This window comes from Pelodiscus sinensis, chromosome 1 (genome assembly GCF_052426305.1).
Source record: "Pelodiscus sinensis isolate ZL-2025 chromosome 1, ASM5242630v1, whole genome shotgun sequence".
NCBI classification, from domain to species: Eukaryota; Metazoa; Chordata; order Testudines; family Trionychidae; genus Pelodiscus; species Pelodiscus sinensis.
Window position 1 is genome coordinate 309,216,969 of NC_143052.1, and position 20,920 is coordinate 309,237,888.

The 20,920-nt window shown below is 43.2% G+C and overlaps 1 protein-coding gene across 2 annotated transcripts in view; it reads right to left on the minus strand.

Moving 5' to 3' along the window:
* Positions 1-20,920, minus strand: part of KATNAL1 (katanin catalytic subunit A1 like 1) — a 47,566-nt gene that overhangs the window by 13,876 nt on the left and 12,770 nt on the right. For both annotated transcript variants that reach the window (XM_075919206.2, XM_075919207.2), the window contains exons 3-7: positions 20,245-20,405; positions 19,326-19,494; positions 10,446-10,573; positions 8,953-9,058; positions 608-766 (exon numbers count right to left, since the gene is read on the minus strand). In XM_075919206.2, the coding sequence (XP_075775321.1) occupies positions 608-766; positions 8,953-9,058; positions 10,446-10,573; positions 19,326-19,494; positions 20,245-20,405 (723 nt within the window). The remainder of the gene's footprint in view (positions 1-607; positions 767-8,952; positions 9,059-10,445; positions 10,574-19,325; positions 19,495-20,244; positions 20,406-20,920) is intronic.

Genomic DNA, 20,920 nt, shown 5'->3' on the forward strand with positions numbered 1-20,920 from the left:
TTCCACTCGATTTAAAAATCACAAGAGCTACGTCTATACTGCAGCCTTCTTCCGCAAAAGCTTATACAAATGAAGCGCAAAGTAGAATATTGCCATGTTTTATTTGCATAATTAATTAGCAGCCGTTTTTGTGCAAGAGGCTTTTGTGCAAAAAGGAGCTGCGTAGACAGCTCTTTTTTGCACAATACCCTCCTCTGTGCTTCATTTGCATAAGCTTTTGTGGAAGAAGGCTGCAGTATAGATATAGCCAAGGTGTTTTAATGGGCACCCTCTTGGAAGTGCAGAAGCAAATAAGGATGAAGAGAGGATAAATGGCATGCCTGCATGTACACAAGTTCAACCCAGAAACTGCACTAAGAACTTTTCAGCTGCAGTTCAGGATGTGGCCCTAGATTTTCATGAACCCGACATTTAGCTTGGAATAGAGAAAACTGATAAAAAACACATTTTGCTTCTAGAAACAAAGGTCATGTACTCCGCAGTCCTCAAAAATACATCAAAAATGGTCTAATGCAAAAACAGGCACACCCATCCACTGGAAAAGATAATGAACTCAATCATGCAACAACATGCTTTGAGGGGGCTAGATAAACCAGCAAGGTCTTACCATTTCAAACAACAGGCGTACTAGCTTTTCTGACTCGCCCCTGTATTTTGATGTCAGAGTGGAGGAAGAAACATTGAAGAATGTTGTTCCACATTCTGTAGCAACAGCTTTTGCTAGCATGGTTTTGCCAGTCCCAGGGGGGCCAACCATCAGAACACCCTAAAATTCAATACAGAATAATAAATACATGACAAGAGGAGATCCTGAATTCAGCCCTGATGCAAGCAAAAATACTAATCCACTATAATCACTAGGTCTAAATTTGACCCAAGGTCTGCATTTCAATTGTTCAAAAACATAACTCTGCCCTTATTCATGAGTCGGAATTTTGTTTCTAAACACTCATTTCACTAAAACCATCCCTTGTTTGTATGAGTTTTTTATGTCATTTATTCTTTACTAGAAGACTTATCCAGCATTGCTCGGGACCAGAGTGTGGGGACTAGGGGCAGGGTGGCTAGCTGTGCAGGCTAAGGATGTTAAATAGCGAGTAATTTACTAGTCAAGTAGTCAATGGAATTTCCATCAACTACTCAATTAATTGATAGCCCCACTGGGGCTCTTGTACATTTCGAAGGAGGAATGCGGAACTCTGTGTTCAGGCCAGGGCGGGAAGTCCCAGTGGGGACTTTTGTGCATTTCAAAGCAGAAGCGCCCTCATGAATTCTGGGGTCAGCGGGGAACTCAGAGTCCCCAGCTGACCCCGGGCTCCATGCTGTGCTGCCACTTTGAAATGCCACATGGAGCCCAGGTCAGGTGGCATTTCCCCAGAACCCGGGATCAGGTAGGGACTCCCCAATTGACCCCAAGGCTCTGCGCACTGCACTGGAACCCGGAATCAGCTGGGGGCTCCCCCGCTGACCCTGGGCTCCACACAAACGCCACTGCGGCATTTCAAAGGGACAGCGCCGCACAGCTGATCCCGGGAGCCCAGGGTCAGCTCTGTGTGGCACTGCCACTTTGAAGTACCCCCTCCCCACCCTTTGCTGCTTCTATTTGATAGAGGCAGCGGGGGGGGGGGGGGGAGATCGACTAATCAACTCGACTATCCGATAATCATTTGCTTATCGGATAGTCAACTATTTGACTAGTCCTTAACATCCTTAGTGCAGGCCTCTCGCTGGCGCTCCCCAGGCCTACCCAGAGTGGAGAGGGGAACTGTGTGTGGTCTGGACAGCCCCAAAGCTGTATGGGGCAGCCTGGCAGTACCAGGGGACACAGGCTGGAGTTCCTGCAGCAGGGGCCAGGGCTGCACTGCTAGGCCGTAGCGGCAGAGCTCCCTCTCCCCCCCCCTCCCGGCGTCTGGCACTGGGGCAGAGGACAGGGGGATAGGACCTTGGGGCAGTCAAGATAGTGAACCCCATCCCTAGGTGGTCACTCTCTTAGTGGCGAGGCTGCTCCCAGAAGCACTGCAGCCCTGGCCCCTGCTGCAGGAGGTACCACCCACGCTCCCCACTCCACCAGGCTGCCCGATAAAGCTGTGGAGCTGGCCAGCCTGCGCACAACTTCCTCTCCCCCGTCACAGGCAGACCCAGGGAGTGCCTTTCCATGTTATGGAAAACGATCGAATTCCAGGCATATCCCATTTTCCTGGTGCAACCAAACCCTGACCTTGCTTTAAGTTATGATAAGAGGAAGCTGCCTGCCAAATTTGATGGTCCTACCTCTTACAGTTTAGGAGGAGTTCTTCAACAAACAGACTTGCAGACAGCAACAATATCTAAAATATATATAGAAATAAGGTACTTACATAGCCCCATTACCACAGCATCTGAGCATCTCAAAAGCTACTTTATTTATCCTTACAGATCCCTATCAGGCAAGGAAGGACTATTATCCTAACTGTACAGAGAAAAAATTGAGGCACAGAGAAGCTAAGTGACTTACCCAAGATCACACAAGAAGTCCAAGGCACAGCAGAGAAATGAATGCAGTTATACCAAGTCCCATGGTTAGTGGCCTGCAATGTTCCCACTAATCTTTTCCATCCATGTCTGGGATCTTTTTTCTGGTCAGAATACATTTTTATGTGCACTGAGACATGTGTGAATGTGCACCACCAGGAGAGACAAAAACCCAGCGGTAGATGCTCTGCTAATCAGCTGGGCAGCATCTGAATATCTCCTGAGTGGCTGCACAAGCACAGAGCTTACAGGGAACATTGGTAGCCTGAGCACCCTTCCATCTGCCATTCAGGTAAAAGAAGACAAGGTTGGAGAGCACTAGTCTCCTCTACATCAGTGCCTGTTTATTCACCGAAGTGTAAAAGACATTATGCATGGAGAAACAATGTTTCCATTTTCAGGGCCCAAATGGGGCTTGCTGGGGCTTGCTAATTATCCCTTGGAAGAGAGGCATTAGTTTTGAAATGACCCTTCATGGCATGGTCTCCTGAAAATGAGTGGTGGTAACAATCATTTCCCCTTCTGTAGTGGGGAGGGGGGGGAGTGGAGTAATTCTTGGTCATTAAATAATTAAAATAAAATTAGTCCAGACACTTTTAAATTCCAAATCAGCTCCTCCTTTCTGCACCCCCAGTCAGGAGATGGAAGACAGTGTTTTCTCCACTCAGCAAGATTCAGGGGGAAAAATAATATAGAGACACTAAGTGCTCTGCTGCCAAGAATAAGGTTTCTGAGCTGCTTTCTTTTACAAGTGCAAGATCTGATTACATGCTAACAAGACCTTACTAAGGTAAAGTCATACTGTGTTTCAAGGGGAATCAAATTAGATGGAATTAGATTTGCACATCATAATGTGCTTTGCAATTAATCTCTTACATAAAATACCACTACAATATCTGTTAAACATGATCCATGCGGCAAATTAAATTGTGTCTGTTCAACACAAAATTTACCGCAAGGAGCACAATGAATGACACAGAAGAATCTATAAAAACAAATCAACCGGGAATACAATTATTCAAAAATGTTTTCCCCCATATTCATCAAGTACCTTAGCCACTCTGTGCCTACATTTTCCATTAATCGTTAATACCTTTATTACCATTTAACACTTCGCTATTGCAAGCTCACATACACATTAATCAGTAAATTAAATTACAAATGTTCATATTCCTTCCAGAGGGCTGACAACTCTCTTTCCTTGATAAGGATGCCCAAGTTTTCCTAAGTGCCAAGGCAGCAACTATAGGAGGTAAATAGACTCCTGTTCTGCAAGTTCATTCAGGCATTATCTGCAGCAGGGGCCAACGTTCCAGGGTAATTAAACCCTTACAGCAATACTAATGTACACGTGGATAACTAGATCAAATTCCCTGGCCTGTACAATACACCTCACTATTACACCCTTTACAATAATGAACTTGGGCTATAATAATCCTGGTCCTTGGATCCCCCACCAAAGCCCTGCTGCAGCTGCTGGGCTGGAGGAGCTCACAGCCCCTGCCACAGCCATAAGACTGGAAGAATTCTCTTTTGCTATAACAAACAAATGGCTTAGACCAGGGGTGGGCAATAATTTTCGCAGGGAGGCCACTCAATGAATGTTATGACTCCACACCTAGAAGGGCCAGGGCCTTGGGAGGAAGGGGTGGGGCTGGGACTAGCCTCCCCCCAGAGTTATTTAGGGCCCAGAGGCTTTGAAATAAAAGCACAGCAAAGAGCTCCCAGCCCTGCTGCTACAATGTTGCCTGACAGCTTCCCAGGGTTGCTGCTGCTATTAAAAAGGGTTGCAGCTCCAGCCAGAGAAGTGCCACAACTGGGAGCCATTTAAATAGGATCCTGCTGCCTGTAAATTTAGTTGCACGGGCAGCAGGATATAAATAGAAAGCATCCGTGGGCTGGATCAGGCCGCATCTTGCCCAATCCTGGCTAAGACCCTTCAACACAGTGAGGATGCACTGTGTGTATAAAGATACAGGAGATCAGACTAGATTATTTAATGAATCCTTCTGGAGTTTAAATCTGTTAACCACATGGTTTACACAATGCAACTTGATTTGCATCTGGGCAGAAAGAACTTGGATTGAGGCAGAGCTAAACAAGCACTGGTACAATGTGATTTGAATTAGGAAAGTTGTGTTCACATTAGGGGTTTACACCAGTGTGGCTACACTGAAGGCTAAAAGCTCACTGTGGATAAGGCTTCAATCTTAATAGCCATACAGGGGGCAAAGCTCTACCTTGACTAATACCCTTATTTAACCCCAGTGAATTCCAGGGGTCTAACTGCTCACTGTCTCACACCTTGGCTCACCACTTTTCCTTGCGTAAAAGGGGTGTAACATTACAAAATGAGAATGGTAGCATTTTACATCCACCTTGCACAAGCGTGAATGATCTCATAAGGCACAAAGCAGTGGGAGAATGATACCAACTGGGATGCATAAAATGTAAGGATCAATGCACAACGTGAGCCTGAATATCTAGCTAAGGATAACTCATTGGATCTCAAACATTTGTATTGGTGACCCCTTTCACATAGCCAACCTCTGAGTGCCACTCCGTTATAAATTAAAAATACTTTTTTTATTTAATAATATTATAAATGCTGAAGTGGGGTTTGGAGCTGGAGACTAACAGCTTGCTACCCCCCATGTAATAACCTCACAATCCCCTGGTGGGTCATCATGATCCTCCAGTTGAGAACCCCGCGCTAACCAGATGCACAAGGTTGGAAGGAAGAACATGAAGTACAAGCTGCTTTATCTCTATACCAACTATGAACCTGGAAGTTACTGCCCAGTTAAAATTCTTTGCAAACACAAAGCCTTCTTTATTCTTCCTCTTGGGCTCAGTTAATCCAGTGTTTTTCAAGAAGCTAAAATGGACTGCAGAGAGTCACAGGGTTATTTCTTGTTGTTACAACTATCACTAGTGGAGCAGTGGGATACCTATCTAAAGAAAGGACCTTCTTGGCACAGAGGTAGGTCAGAGAAAGGAAATAGCCGCTCTTGGATGTTCAGAAAGTGATGGCTGCAGAAACAGGGCACCTATAGTTAGTCAGGAAGAGTACCAACCTTTTCATGCTGCACATCATTTGATAAACACAGGCAGACTTGGGATTGTTCTGAGGAGGGTCTAAAACATCCAAGAGAAGATCTGGCTGCTCTTTCTCTGAACTGTGGCCCTGAATGCCAGGATCAAGTGCTGCTGCAACTGATCAGAGCAAGAAGCAACCCTCTCTTCAAGGTTTTTCACCACTGCAGTACAGTTACAGGGAGGGAGAACACACAAAGCTCTGTGTCAAAACAAATTAAATAAGAGTCACATCTTTACAAGTCACCAGTAAAATGCAGAGACTGAAAGTACATAATGGGCTCTTAGGAAATCAGTTCACATTTGCAACTGAATAGCGAAGAGGCAAAACTTGGAAGAATTGGAATCCATGTTTGTAACCATCTCATTTCCACAAGTGAAAACCTCAAGGGCTAGCATGTGGCTCCTGCAGCCAGAGCCATGTTACTTATTAGCTGGGTGCAAAGGAGCACTGACCAAAATGGGAGTTATCTGCCAAGTGCCAAGGCAAGGGCATTCTAGAGCAGTGATTACTACATCCTCCAAAATGGCTTCCCCAGTGCAGGCACTGCTGGGTTCAGGAGAGAAGAAGGGCCCCGTTAGCATGTGAAGGGCCTCAGAAACACTAGCCTGCTCAGAGAGGGTTAACACATTGTCAGCTTCTTGCAGATCAAAGGGAAGAAGCAGCACTCCGGCTGTAAAAGGGAAGCCACAATCCCACCTTAAACTAGTAACTGGTTAGGTATTTAGCAGCAGGGAGTGGGGGGAATTGGGCAGATGATGAAATGCCTGAGAAGGTTGTTCAAGTAGGACTGCTCACACATTTAACATTAACCACATGCTTAAGTGTTTTGCTGAATCAGAGCCAGAGAGGAGATATTCAATAGGAAATATCTTCCTGGACTTCATCATCAGGACTAACTCAATGAAGGGACAAGCACACAACTGTGTCCTCACAAGTCATACCCTGAATAAGGAACAATCAGTCCTATGCCAGAAGCTAGGTCATTTTATGCTTCCTCGACATTTTTTTTTAAGTTGTCTCAGCTACTCTGGATCAATCCCACATTTGTTAAGAAATTAACCATCCTTGCTAAATAAATGTGTATTTTAGGCTATTACTCAGAAGCAGATCCATGTCTCTTGGGGCCCTGGGCCAAAGCCAGGGGGAGGGCCCTAGTACTAGGGATGCAAAGGACTAGTTGACTATTCAATAAGAAAATGCTTACAGGATAGTCAACAAGATAGTCGACTAGTCTCTATCCCCTCCCCCGCTGCTACCCATCAGAGAGAGGCAGCAAGATGAAGGGAAGAAGGGGGGGGGTATTTAAAAGCAGCAGTGCTGCATGGAGTCTGTAGTAAGCTGCTCCGTGCAGCACTGCCACTTTGAATGCTGTGGGGAGCCCAGGATCAGCTGGGGACTCTTCAGCTGAACCCAAGCTCTGTGGCACTGCCATTTTGAAATGCCAGGTAGAGCCCAGGATCAGCTGAGGATTGACCTTGGGCTCCACACGGCATTTCAAAGCAGCAGTGCTGCTTGGAGCCCAGGATTAGTTGGGGACTCAGCTTTGAAAAGTACAAGAGTCCCCAGCAGGGGGCTTTTGTGTATTTCAAAGAGGAAGCATAGCATAGAGCCTGAGGCAAGTAGAGGACTCTACCCCACTGCCCCCAGGTTCCATGCACACTACTGCTTTGAAATGCACAAGAGCCCCTGGTGGGAACTCTTGTGCATTTCAAAGCTGGCACACCACGTGGAAGCAGCAGGGGGAGGGGGAGGTGAGATGGGGGAGGGAGAGACTAGTCGACTATCCTGTTGCTTATTGGATAGTCAGCTAGTCGACTAGTCCGTTACATCCCTAGTACCAGGGCCCTCCCACTAGCTTTGGCCCAGGGCCCCCAGGAGACGTGAATCTGCTTCTGAGTATTAGCCTAAAATACACATTTATTTAGCAAGGATGGTTAATTTCTTAACAAATGTGGGTTCATCGACTACTCAACTAGCAAATTAATCGCTCCTTCACATCCCTACCTGGTACCAGAATTGTGGCCGTGCCTCACCCTTCCACCTGAGGCCCTGCCTCATCCTGCCCTTTCCTGGTTCCACCCACAATCCTGCCCACCACTTCTCCAGTAGCTTCGCCCCATTCCACCCACCATACCCCTTTTCCCATGGCCCCACCTGCCACCTGCTCCTTCCCACCACAACCCACAGTTGCAGCACCAAGACTGGAGACACTCTATCCCCCCGCCGTTACTCCAGCTTTGGGGCTGCAGTGGCAGGAGATTTTATGGGGTCCCAAATTGGCTAGGGACCCAGCGATCCATGAGATAATCCACAACTGCTACCTACTATATATTTGAGAAAGTCTGTGTGTGTATCTGTCCATCCCTCCGTCTGCGAGTCTGTTTGTTCAAGAATTCCTCCTAAATGATAAGCGCTAGGACCACCAAATTTGGTATGCAGCTTCCTCCTATCACACGTCAAAAGGAAAGTCAGGGTTTGGTTGTGCCACGACAACGGGTCTGGCTTTGAATGTGATTGTTTCTCATAAAACAGGAAGGGAGAGGTTTGCTGGCAGGGACAGTTTTGCTGTAGAATGGGATGGGGAACCTTTTTGGGTCAGGGGTTGCTGACCCACAGACAAAGCAGTCGGGGGCCACACACAATGAGAAGCAAAAAAAAAAAAAAAACCCCTCACTGATGTGGCCCCCAACTAAGGCCACATTCCCCTCGCATCCCAGAACACCAGTAGATTGTGTGTGCTCCAGCCCTGGGGGGAGGAGAGGCAGCAGAAGGGTTGGGGAAGAGGAGCGCTGAGCCTCAGGAGCCAGATCCAGGCAAGCCAGGAAGGGTATCCAGTCCCCAAGCCTTAGGTTCCCCCATCCCTGCTATAGAATGACCACAGGAGAACAGCAAGGGGCCAGAGATGGGGACCAGAACAGCAGGGGCCGGGGTGGAGAAAGGGACAGCAGTCTGTGTGTCTGTCTGATCCCCAGCTGGGGACATGCACCCCTTCCTAGGTTGTGACCGCTGCAGCAGCCATGGACTGGTGCTTCTCACCTGGCCCCAAGCTGCTGCAGTGAGAGAAGGCTGAGTTTGTCCTCTCTCTCAAGAGCAGCCTGCATGCTGAACCCCTCATCCCAAGCTTCATCCCAGAGCAATGATTTAAATGAAGAAAAACAAAACATTATTTCAGTTAAGGACCCAAGCAATGCTAGGTAAATCCTCTAATTATGCAATATTATAGCTATACATAGTACATATATCATCAATACAAGGAAACATGAGCACAAATGTTTACATACAGAGTGCTTAGCATATATGAAAATACCATGTATGACCACTCCCAAGAATGTGGTCCTCACCTTCCAAGGCCTTCTGATCCCCTTGAAAAAATCAGGCATCCACATTGGCAGAACAACTGCTTCCCTTAATAATTTCTTGGCTTCTTCCAAATCTGCTATGTCATCCCTGTGAAAGACCAGCACAAATTTACAAAGCACATTTCTTACTTTGTTTTTAAGACACAAAAGATGAGGGAAAAAAGTCTTTTATTTACAACTATCCTTTTTATTATGCTAGTGTGTTCCCACTAAGAAGAATGCTGTAATTCTGTGGCCTTAAAATAATCTCTCCTGTGACATGCAGAAAAAAAATTACTTTCTGCTAATGCTACTACAGTACTCAATTAAAAAATGGTTTAGATCACATGATCATCAGGGATCACAGTTTTCTGTGATAAAAAAAAACAACCAAAACTACCTAATAAAGAAAAAAAATCTAAGTTTGCCCGTGGATAAAATTGCCTCGCTGCAGCACACAGTTGAACATTACTGATATACAGTAGTACCCTGATTAGCCAAGCTTCCACTTTCTTCTTCACATTAACTGAACTGCCAGCTGCCTGGGACAGAAACAGGAATAAGAAATAAGGGTGTGTCTAGACTACAGGGATCTGTTGACAAAAGTGGACTTTTGTCAACAAAGCTATACCTGCATCTACACTACCACCGAGTTCTGTCGACATAACGTCGACAGAACTCAGCAGTGTTGTTGACGGCGGTAAACCTCATTCTATGAGGAATAATGCCTTTTGTCGACAGAGTTCTGTTGACAGAAGGCGTTATTGCATCTACACTGTCCTTTGCGGCTTGCTTTGTCAACAGAACTGGATGTAGTCTAGACGCTCTTTGTCGACAGAAGCTTTGTCAACAGCATCTGTCGACAAAACCTCTGTCGACAAAGCCTGTAGTCTTGACGTACCCTAAGGGCTAGAAAGCACTTTGCCATGTCTCCTGATTATCCCAATTTTTGATGAACGGATCTGGCCCTGGTCCCAATTAGATTAGATAAACAGGATTTCACTGTAAATTTAAAGTGCAGCCAAAAATCAGCCACAAAGGAGGGGAGGTGGCGCGCACTGAATAACTGACACTAACACTTTCAGTAAAGTGTAGTTGATCATTAATATAATTTTTTTTTTTTTTTTACAAATTACAAAAACTAACGATTCTGTGTCAAAACACAAATTCCACATTTTCCCTTCTTTTCCTATGTCAAATTAATTTTAGGATCCTTGGTTGGTCATCAAAACACTTTTTAACATTCTCTGGGGTTGCATTTAGGCTTTTGATGAAGCACTTGTAATGGATATTTTTTGCACATAATATTGGTTAAGAATGAAAGTCTTATTCTGCACTCAAATTAGTGCAAAATTAGAACTGGAAAGCTCTTGTTTCCCCTATGTGGAAAGTTGTGGCTGCTTGCCATTTTAAGAGTTAAACCCTCCATTTAATGAGAAGATATGCTCTTTCCCCTCCAACCTGGCTAAAGAATTTAGCTGAGAAAATCCTCATACCAATGAATGCTTGGATTTCTTGATACAATGTCCCTTTCCAGTGCTTCAACCAGGTCTTTATCGTACCCTGCTCCATCAAATTTCTGAATTTCCCCATCACCAGCACCTTCCTGCGGAATTTTCTTTCCCTAGGAACATTAAGAAATCACAGGAATGTATACTGAAACTTACTTGTAAACAGCTCCAAGATTTGAATCAGAGTAAAATTGGTCAGTTGCTACTATGTTTAAGCCAAGAGAAATTTCAGATTTTTACAGAGAACTGTAGCTGTCTTATTCCTGCAACAGTCGAGGCTCACAATATTTTTACATCTCCACCGTCTCCAGATACTTGTCACTATAGTCAGTCCAATAAATGTGCTATAGTGACACATTTCTTTCATAAAAGGATATTACATTGATAAAGTCACAAAATTAGCTTTAAACTTTTTTTTAAAGTTCACACACTAGAAGTAGTAAGTCACCCTTTAGACTAACAGCACACTGCTTGTGATGTTCAACTCACAAGGCAAATGCAGCAATAGCCAAGCCATGCAAACCCTGTCATGACATAATGCTTTATTAGATCCTGGCCAAGTTTAACCAAAGGTGCATTTTGATTGGCTAGCTGGACCCGATAATGTAATATCTACTAGATCTGCTAGCAGAAGTATGCAGCTAGACCTTACCACCACCACCAAGAATTTAAAAATCATTACACCTCTTCTCTTTAACTGGAGAAATAAGATTTCCTCTTTCTCCTCTCTCCTGGTTTTTAAGAGATATTTGATTTATTTATTTCAACATAGCAGGGACTTAAAGAAAAGATCTTCCCTGCTTGGCTGCTTCCCTTCCCCAATCCCAATAATTCTCCATTTCCTGTTCCCTTTCCCTGCCTCACAACACAATTCCCCATACAGCCAGGATGTTTTGAAGTGTATTTAAAGGGAAAGCATAGGAAGTCCTAAAGCCACTCAAATTTCTGGTTCCTGACTGGAAAGTCCAGTTACTGCAGGTGGGGAGCAAGGAGTTGCCTGTCGCCCGTCTCTGAAGCAGCCGGTCCCACAGCAGCATGCATGCACCAGCTCATGTGGCCCCTTTGGAAGCTCATGGTCAGCAGGGCTGCAGCAAAGGAGAGCATGGGAGCTCACGACAAGCAGGGAAAGGGGCTCCCTAGTGGGCCCAGAATGTTCTGCAGGAGGGAAGGAACACAAGATGCCCCACCAGGCTGTGCTTCCCCCAGCCACACACGAGCCCTCCTTGCTGGCCTTCAGCTGCCTAAGCGTCCAGGGAAAGGGACTGCTAGTAGGGTTGCCTGGTATCCGGTTTTGAACTGGACAGTCCAGTATTTGAGCTTTCTGTTCGGGAAACAAATTGAGAAAATATAAATGAGAAAATATAAATGTCCGGTATTTTCTAAATAAGATGTAATGTAGATTGTGAGGTAATGTCATGTGTGTCTGGTATTTTTGTTGAAACCATCTGGCAACCCTAGCTGCTGGGCAGGCCATGCAGGAGGAGGCGGGGTCTGCAAATCCCATGGGGCTGCTTACACTGGAGCTAAGGGGATGAGCAGTGGGAAGAGTAGGTGAGAGAAGAGTGAGCAAAAGCTTGGTGAAAAGGCAGAGCAAGGGCGTCAGTTTTCAGAAACTAGAGAGCTGGCAGCCTTACATTTCAGCTTATTTATTATTTTAACTGAAGGATCATCTAGTGTTCAGAGCTGCCCAATAATTGGATAGAACAGGCTCAGGCCCAAACTGATGATAATCTCCAAAATTAATAGTTCCATGGCTCTTGGGGGTGAAGCAGTATTTTACTTCTGAAACAACACTTCTTATCCTCCTCTTCTAACACTTCAATAGGGAACTACCTCCCCTCCCAGCCCAAAACCAGGGCTAAATGGAGCCCAAGGAGGAGCTGCACTGCTTTTAAGTGAACTAGGCCAAACTGGAAGTTGGTTTAGAGCTCCTAACACAGGCTCTAAGTACTATTAACAAAAAATAAAAGTATCCCAGCTGCCCCAGAAAAACAGCCTATGAGAAAGAGGACAGAGACAGCCTAGGGCAAGGGTGGGCAATAATTTTTGACCAGGGGCCACTTCTAAAATTTCTGAAGTGGTCCCCGGTCAAAAATTATTTTTTGAAGTGGCCCCAGGCTGCCCAGGAAGGGGCAGGGCCTAAGGCGGAAGGCGCACGGCCAGGGCACTTCCATGCTTCCCTGCCCACAGACCCTGATTGGCCTGGGGTGGGGGAGCATGAAGTCTTTGCCCCCAGCCTCCCTGCGAGAGAACTACCACCTGTTCTGAACAACTGGCAGTTTCCTCTAGGTGCCCTGGCCCCTGGCGGTGGGAGGAGACTTTGCCCGCTCCCCCCACCCCACCAGGGGTTGGGGACAGGGGAAGCATGCAAAGTCTCCTTCCGCCCTGCCCCAGTCCTGCAAGGAGTGCGCAGTGCTTAGAAGTGCCACGCTCTCCCTACCCCCAAGCCCTGATTGGCCCGGGGGTAGGGGAGCACACGAAGTCTCTCGCTCCCTGCCCTTGGGCACGTGGCGCTTAAGAGTCAATCCCGGCAGTTGACTCTAAGCGCCACACGCTCCCCAGTCCTTAGGCCCTGATTGGCCCGGGGGCAGGGGAGTGGCAGGGCCTTCACGAGCTGGATCAACCCACTTTGTGGGCCAGATCTGCCATGGAGGCCCTTTTGCCCACTCTTGACATAGGTAGAGAGGGAGTCAGAGAGACAAATAAGCTAGCAGAGGGGAAAGATAATAGCTGAGAGACAGTTAATGCCCCTTCCCTTTGCCCATTAACCTACATGCCCTTCATGCAACAATCTGTGCTCTTCTGGTTCTTTCAACTCTCACTTTTAATTACAAAAGTGATCCCAGCTTAGTTTTCATTATAGCAAGAAGCAAGCTGAAAGTTGCATGGGGACCAGAACTGCTGTCAAAATGAGAGTCAGGAAGAAAAGGTACTATGAGAAGGGACGCATAGTGTAGAAAATACTTCAAAGACAGGAGTTATCTAACTACCTATATAGGCAACAATAGCATTATTCGCAGCAACAAAAAGGTGTTTGCATTCTTTCTCTCTTATCCCCCTATTATGAACTTTTTTGTTTTAAACACAGTGGAAGGATTTGCTATTGCCCTTAAAAGCTGATTTTAAGACGATTTTAAAATGAAAACAAAATTAAACCAAGCTGTAATATCAGTAAATCAGGGGATCCTTCCATAAGCTACTGGTGCACTGCAAAAGTAACTGAAAGACACAAGGCTGAACATTGTATCAGTGGTATTTTCCAACATCTGGCAAACCAGAATGTAGATTATTGCTATGCAAAAAGATGGTACACAAATCAACAAAATACTGCAGAAGATAACTTGTGATCTGTGTCATGAAAACAAAAAAACAGACAAGGCCAGAGAACCATCCACCCAGCTGCTGCATGCTGGGAGCATGCCAACAACAACAACTTTATTTATCCACTTGCACTAAGACCATTACATAACCATGTGATTACTATAAACAACCACAGGGTGGCAGTAGAAAAGGAAAAACCTGAACAAAAGAAGTGGTAAGGATACTACAAGTACTATCTAAAAATAACTGCATACATAAATCAATTTTATGCTAAACAATAATAAAATATAGACGAGTTACAGGCTCTCATCTTCACTTCATAGTCCTCACACACAGCTTTCACAAGCTGGCACTCTTCTAGCACAACAAGCATTCTCAACTGTATGCACTTTTTTATACGATAAATCATTTATACATACTAAGCAAACACATCTGAAATTTTCTCTCCGAAGTAGAACTTAACTTTTTAAACAACGTCATGTTCTAACAATCTGTTCTGACACAACTAATTTGAATTTCCTGCAGCCATAGAGTTAGTTTTGAACTAAATGCCACTTTGCAGATGTTTTGACAATCTTAGTCGAGAAGTCATGATGAAAGAGGAAGTTACTTCCTGTAATTGGAGGTTCTTCAAGGTGTGTGGTCCCTATTTATATTCTATATGTTGGTGCACCTGCGTGGCATGCACCTGAGTCCAGAAGTGTTTCTTATCAGTGTCTGTTGACCTGCACGTGCATAGGGACACCCCATCATGCTCTCAGCTGAGGCTATAATAGGTTATGCAGGTCAATCTCTCACCAATGTCCCTTTTACTGTAGTGCAATCTCAACCGTGGCAGAGGTCTTGGGGGTGGGTACTGTAATATAAATAGGGACTACACCTCTCAAAGAACCTCCAGTTACAGGAAGTAACTTCCTCTTCTTCAAATGATGATCCCTACATGTATTCCCTGTGGGCATTCAACTAGCAGTCATCAGCATGGAAATGCAGTCCGCAGTATAATTTGGCCTACAGCAGCCTCAGTACCTGCTGCTCATATGATGACATAGTGGGCAATGAACATGTGAATGGGGTCTCAGGTAGCTGCATTACAAATCTGTTGCCATGAGACCTCTGCAAGGCAGGCCAGTGTGGCTGCTTGTGCTTGCACAGAATGCACTCTGACTCCATCAGGCATGGGAACATTGGACTGTGTGTGGCTTTTGCAGATGTACCCAAAGACCCATTTGTAAATTCATTAGGAGAAGGGGACTTGGCCCTCAGATCAGTGAGCATTCACCACATATAGTTTTGGTGATGTGCAAAAGGAGCAAGTCCTATGGAGACAAAACGCCAGTGCACGGCAGACATCATCCTGTCCACATGGGAGGCCTGTGGTTCGAGGCAGAAAACAGGTAGGTAGATGCAGTAATTTAGATGGAACTTCAACACTATTTTTGGAAGGAATTTAGGTTGTAATTGTAAAGGATATTTTGTCCTGGTGGAAGATAGTGTAAGAGAGATCTGCCATCATAGCCACCAGTTCACTGACCTGTCTAAATGAGGTGATGGCTACCACCTTCATGGACAGGTGGGAGAGGGAGCACATTGCCAGGAGCTTTAAGGGTGGCTTTGTGAAAGGAGAGATAATAAGATTAAGGTCGCACAGGAGTTGGGTTTGAATACTAAGGAGTATGCATTGAATAAACCCTTCATGAAAATGAACAGTCGTAGGAGGTGTAACAAAATAAAGGGCTTGTCTACGTGGAGCAATAATGAGGACAACAGAGGTATAATTTCTAAAGCACAATAATGTGTTGCGCATTAATTGGTCTGTGTGGACCCTGCTGGTTCACAATAAAAGTTCCTTAGTGCACTTAACAGTAGTGCTGTTTGAAACAGTACTAAGTTAAAGTGCCCTGGAGAACACTGCAAAGAGATCATGCATTACATTGCAGACTAGAGTAATGAGTAATGTATAACATATACATTACTAATTACAAAATATACAAAAAGAACCCTGGAAAATCCTGATTTTTGGACACTATATAAAACCCCAAAATTGCTAAAAATAAGCCCTGAAAAACATAATAAATGAACCCTTAAAAATAGAAACCCTACAGTTTGAGTATCATTTTGGCAGAACAGGGCATTTTATTACTTATCCACACCTGAAATAAAGCAAGATTTAAAATATTTCCAGTTTTCATATACAGGCAGTCCCCGGGTTACATGGATCCGACTTACATCGGATCCCTACTTACAAATGGGGTGAAGCAACCCCGCACTAGCTACTTCCCCCAGCAGACCAGGGAGACGCGAAGCTAGCGCTCCCCCCAGCAGACCAGGGAGACGCGGAGCGGCTTTTCTCAACAGACACCTCAGCTTGAGAATAAAGGACTGAGGGAAGTGAGGTGTGGGAGAATAAAACTGAGCTCTGGAGAAATGTTTGGCTAGAGTTTCCTCTACAATATGTACCAGTTCCGACTTACATACAAATTCAACTTAAGAACAAACCTACAGTCCCTATCTTGTACGTAACCCGGGGACTGCCTGTACAAAGAAAAGACTAATAATAATACATATAAACCCAATTCTGAAACCCTTACTTGGTTGATTAGTCTAGCAAGTTGCTCCATTATTAATGTAAATGGGATTACTCACAGATTTAAAGATTAGTTGCCCAAATAAGGTCTGAGTTATATATTCATGGGTGGCTCTGAATACTTTTCCAGGCATAACAGCATCTCCTTTTGTAGCATTAGGTGGATAGAAGTACTCTGCATAGCTTTATGGTGGCTTCCCTATTAGAAGATATTAATCTAATTTTCACAGTATTCTGAAACATTCTCCTATGGCACTATACATTCTTAGTATCATACATATGTTGCCTATTTAAAATAAACCACTGGGCAGAAAGGCTCAAATTCTGGACGATATTCCAGCAGGGGGCACCATGACAACCAGCCTGAAGACTTCCAAGACCTTAAATTAAAAAAAACTAACACCACACTTGGGAAGCAGCATTTCAAAGGGATGCTGGAGCATAACCACTATTGGAGTGGGCTCTCTAAGAGTAGAATTATTAATCATGTAGAATCATAATCATGTGTATTGCTTTGTAGGCAAATAAAGGACAAACTCCCTGACCCATCTTATAATCAGATTTGGAGAATTTGTTATGTGGATTGGAAAAGGGATGGTTACAAACGTACAAGATGAGTTTGTTCTTTTGGCTACACATCCAGAAAAAGCATTTATAAAGCATAAGCCAGTGCTAGCTACAGTCAGTCTCACTGCAGCCAATGTTTTACTGAATGAAAATCTTCACAACTTCTAACAAGAGCAGGCCAGGCAACCAAACAGATCCTGTTTAAAATACAACATTCAGTCATTTTAGAAATCTCTCTGCATGCTGTAGAGAAGCATGATTTAGAGCAACAAGTGTCTATTAAGCAGCCAACAGAATTTTAATCATCATGTGCCCTTCTCCAGTAACATTTAAAAATAAATGGAACATAAGCAGCAACTGATCTCATGTCAATTGACGTGCTGACAAAAAGAAGTATGCTAATTTCAGCTCCATTCCAAACACTAGATGACATCAATGCTTATTAGCAGACAAGGATAAAACTGAATAAATGTATGTTCTTGCTTATATTAGGTATCAGTGCGAACAGAAGCTTTTACAAATATTCAGATAAAATCAATTTTAAAAAGTGAATTACTATATGAAATATATTTCTATTTATGATGCTTCTCTGTCTGGCTTCCCTGCTGTAGACTGTTGATAGTATTAGTCCCAGCATAGGCTCCACTAGTACCAGAACAGGCTCAGTCATAGTAAATCCTTATAATGCTCCTTACCAGACCCTTTGTTGTGTGCATGATTTTATCCTCAGAAGCAAGATGTGAATGCTTAGATGCCTGGTGTAATAAACTGATCACACAACATGATTCCAGTTCCTCATTTAATTGGCGGAACTGTAAACAATTTTCACAGTTCTTTAAATGCTTTTTATAGCGTGCAGAGCATTCACTTGTTATTGTAAATCTTGCTGTTCTAAGTATGCAGAGAGATATTTCTAAAATGATTCAACTTTACATTTCAAAATTAATTTGGTGGGTTGTTCCCTAGTACTATTAGAAGACTATATCAGAAGAACTTGTGACAACCAGTGGTACTGCTTAACATGCTCTTCTACAAAATAAAAAATTACTGATACAAGGATGGCTTTTGTCTATTCCTTGACAGTGCAGGATTCTCCCCATAAACCCTCTCATTCCTGAGTATTTAGTGTATAACTATGAAAACTTCCTAACTCGCCAGTCACAACCTATATTATACCACACACTCAAATAGGTAAGCTTCCATATCTCACAAAAGCCATCTCATTATGCTCCAGTCTTGTATTGTTTATACTGGTAACTCAGAGAGCAACCATGAGCCACAAGTGGCTCTTTAATGCATCTCCTGGGGTTCTTTGTAGCACATGATATTACAACATAGCGTTATTTAATTTTTAACCAATCAGGATGCTTCTGTTAGGTTAACCAATTAAGTTATTAACTTATTTGCTATGAAAATAATATATAAGTATATAAAAACTTAGTAGTTCCCTGTTGTACTGTTTAAATATGACTAGTGCTATAAAAAATAGTAAACAAAACAATGAATCCACACTACTGTGCCTCTTTTGGCTAACTGGCTCCTGAACCACTGAGATCTGAGTATCACCATGGATTATATGGATTCCTGATAGTGACTCCACAGTTAAGGCTGTAACGCAGTTCCAGCTATATACACATCTTACTTTCTCAAAAAATCCTTTTGAAATGTCTTTTACAGTTATATGTTGGTGAATCAGTTCCTACTTTCCTCTCTCTTACTCTAGTATTTTCTTTTCACAACAAACCTTTTAAAAAACTAAATTCAAATCCCAATCCATTTGAATTCAGAACCCCCAGTGTTTTTCAAAGAAACGTCAACCTCTAAGCGTTTTGTTATTTATAATAATCTTATAAATGATAAGATTCTTAATGCTTTTGGTACCTCTCCACATGCTAGTTAAGAACATTGCTAAAAATACTTTTGTAAATAGTTATAGACCACTGCAGAATTTACAAAACACTTTCAATTGTTTTAATTCATCTTAATTTAAATCCTCTAGAACATTAATAAAATTGCATAATATCTCTCTGATCTCACTTCTATATTCTTTACTTGGCCCAATTCTGATCTCTTTTACTGAATAGAATTTACTTCTCATTTAGAATATTATACCAGAGATTAGAATCAGGCTTATAAACCTTGCTGAAATGGGCAAAAAAAACAAAGCTCCGGTAAACTGTGCTGTTATGAAAAACCTTCCTGATTAAAAACAGCGCTGAGAGTTTAAAGCAGTAACCAGCTTTGTGATATTACAACTGTAATACGTTGTTTGTCCATGATCTGATATAGACCCTCTACATCAGCCCTTGCTTTAGAAAACTTAAGTTTTTGCTCATTTAAAAAAAATGCTTCCCCTCTGCACACACAATTCCCCTTCCCTTCCCAATTCTTACCTTATCCTCTCTCCCTTTAGCTCTAGATTCCCTGTCTCGGCTGCTGGTAGGCTTTTCACTTTTTGATATTGGGTGTGCTCTGCCCACAGGCCCTCGCGGCTGCAATCCCGGTGATTCTTTCCTCAAAGGTTTAACTTCTCGGTTGGGACGCTTTATCTGAGGTGGAGCTCTAGCAAAGAAAGAAAGACAGACAGACAGAAAGAAAATGCTTTAATATTTCACTAACTCCGCTGAATCACTATGAAAGCCAAAAGAATCAAAATTCCATCTTGTCATTCATTCTCCTCCATTTGTCATTTAGGGGCCTGATCTAAAGCCCAATGAATTCAATAGGAGTATTTTCATGGACTACAGTAGGATTTTTGGATCAGGGCCTAGCTCTGGAAAGCATCACTTTATCTGCAGATTTCTTTCAGTATCAAAGCAGTGCCTGAAACTTGGCTTGAGGTAATATATTATATTCCTAAGGCCATACCTTAATCACTACTGACTCAAAAATAGCCGCTGTTGAGACTAGCAAATAACCCTTCCTACAGGTCATGAATCTACGAGTGGTGGATTTAATAGGTCTTTTCTATCTGTAATTGTAATGATTCTGAGACATTTATAATATTGCACATAAAGAATTTTGTGCAATATCATCGAAAGTCAAGAAAAATCAGTTCTGGCAACATTAACAAACTGTGCAATCTGCATACATACACCTTACTACACAAACCCATGCCATAAAAGTCCAACACACCTTCTTCCACTGTACAAACACACCCAATTCCTCAAAAATCATCCCAACATTTGAACGGCAGAATTCTTTTTAGGTAACAATAGAGTCTCAAAAAAATCCACATGTCCGATGGTAAGAAAGATGGATGTTCAAGGCTGGAGTTAAGGTTTGAACTATTCCAGCCTACTTCCCAGTTACCTGTGCTCAGCTGGAACTGGAGGTGGCCAAACCACAGGATCCCTAAATGGTTCATCTTGACAGGAGACAGGAATATCTGTAGGTTTGTCTATTTTAAAACTCTCTAACGTGTTGACTATACTCTTCACTTGCTCATATTCCTCCAGTAATTCTTGCCGGACCTTCAAAATAAACAACTGATTTCAGAAAAAAAGAGTGGGTGTTGTGTTTTTTTAAAAAACTTTTGCACAGGTCTTTTTTACAGCATCTCAACTTACAACAGTTAAAAAAAAGTGTTGAATGTTTATTACCATGGAGTAAATTAACATATAAAAAGAACTAAGCAGCAGTTCTCAAACATGTGACTACTCCCATTACACTTTAAAGGAATCTCAAGATTATGAACTGCGAGATCCATGCACTGATATTGTATAAAACTTGATCAAAATGTTAACTTCTACAAGTGAATCATCACAATACATTCAAAGCACCAGCAAATGTTTTCAGTGACAGACATAAGACGAGGGAAATAGAGGCTGAATACTGGATAGACTAGGTTAAAAGAAGGCAACAGAAGAAACTGGGAATGTGACTTTTATAATTTTTCAGTATTACTGTTCATGTTGGCCACAGGATACAAGAGAATCAAGGTGAGTGAGATAATACCATTTACTGGACCAACTTCTGTTGGTGAAAG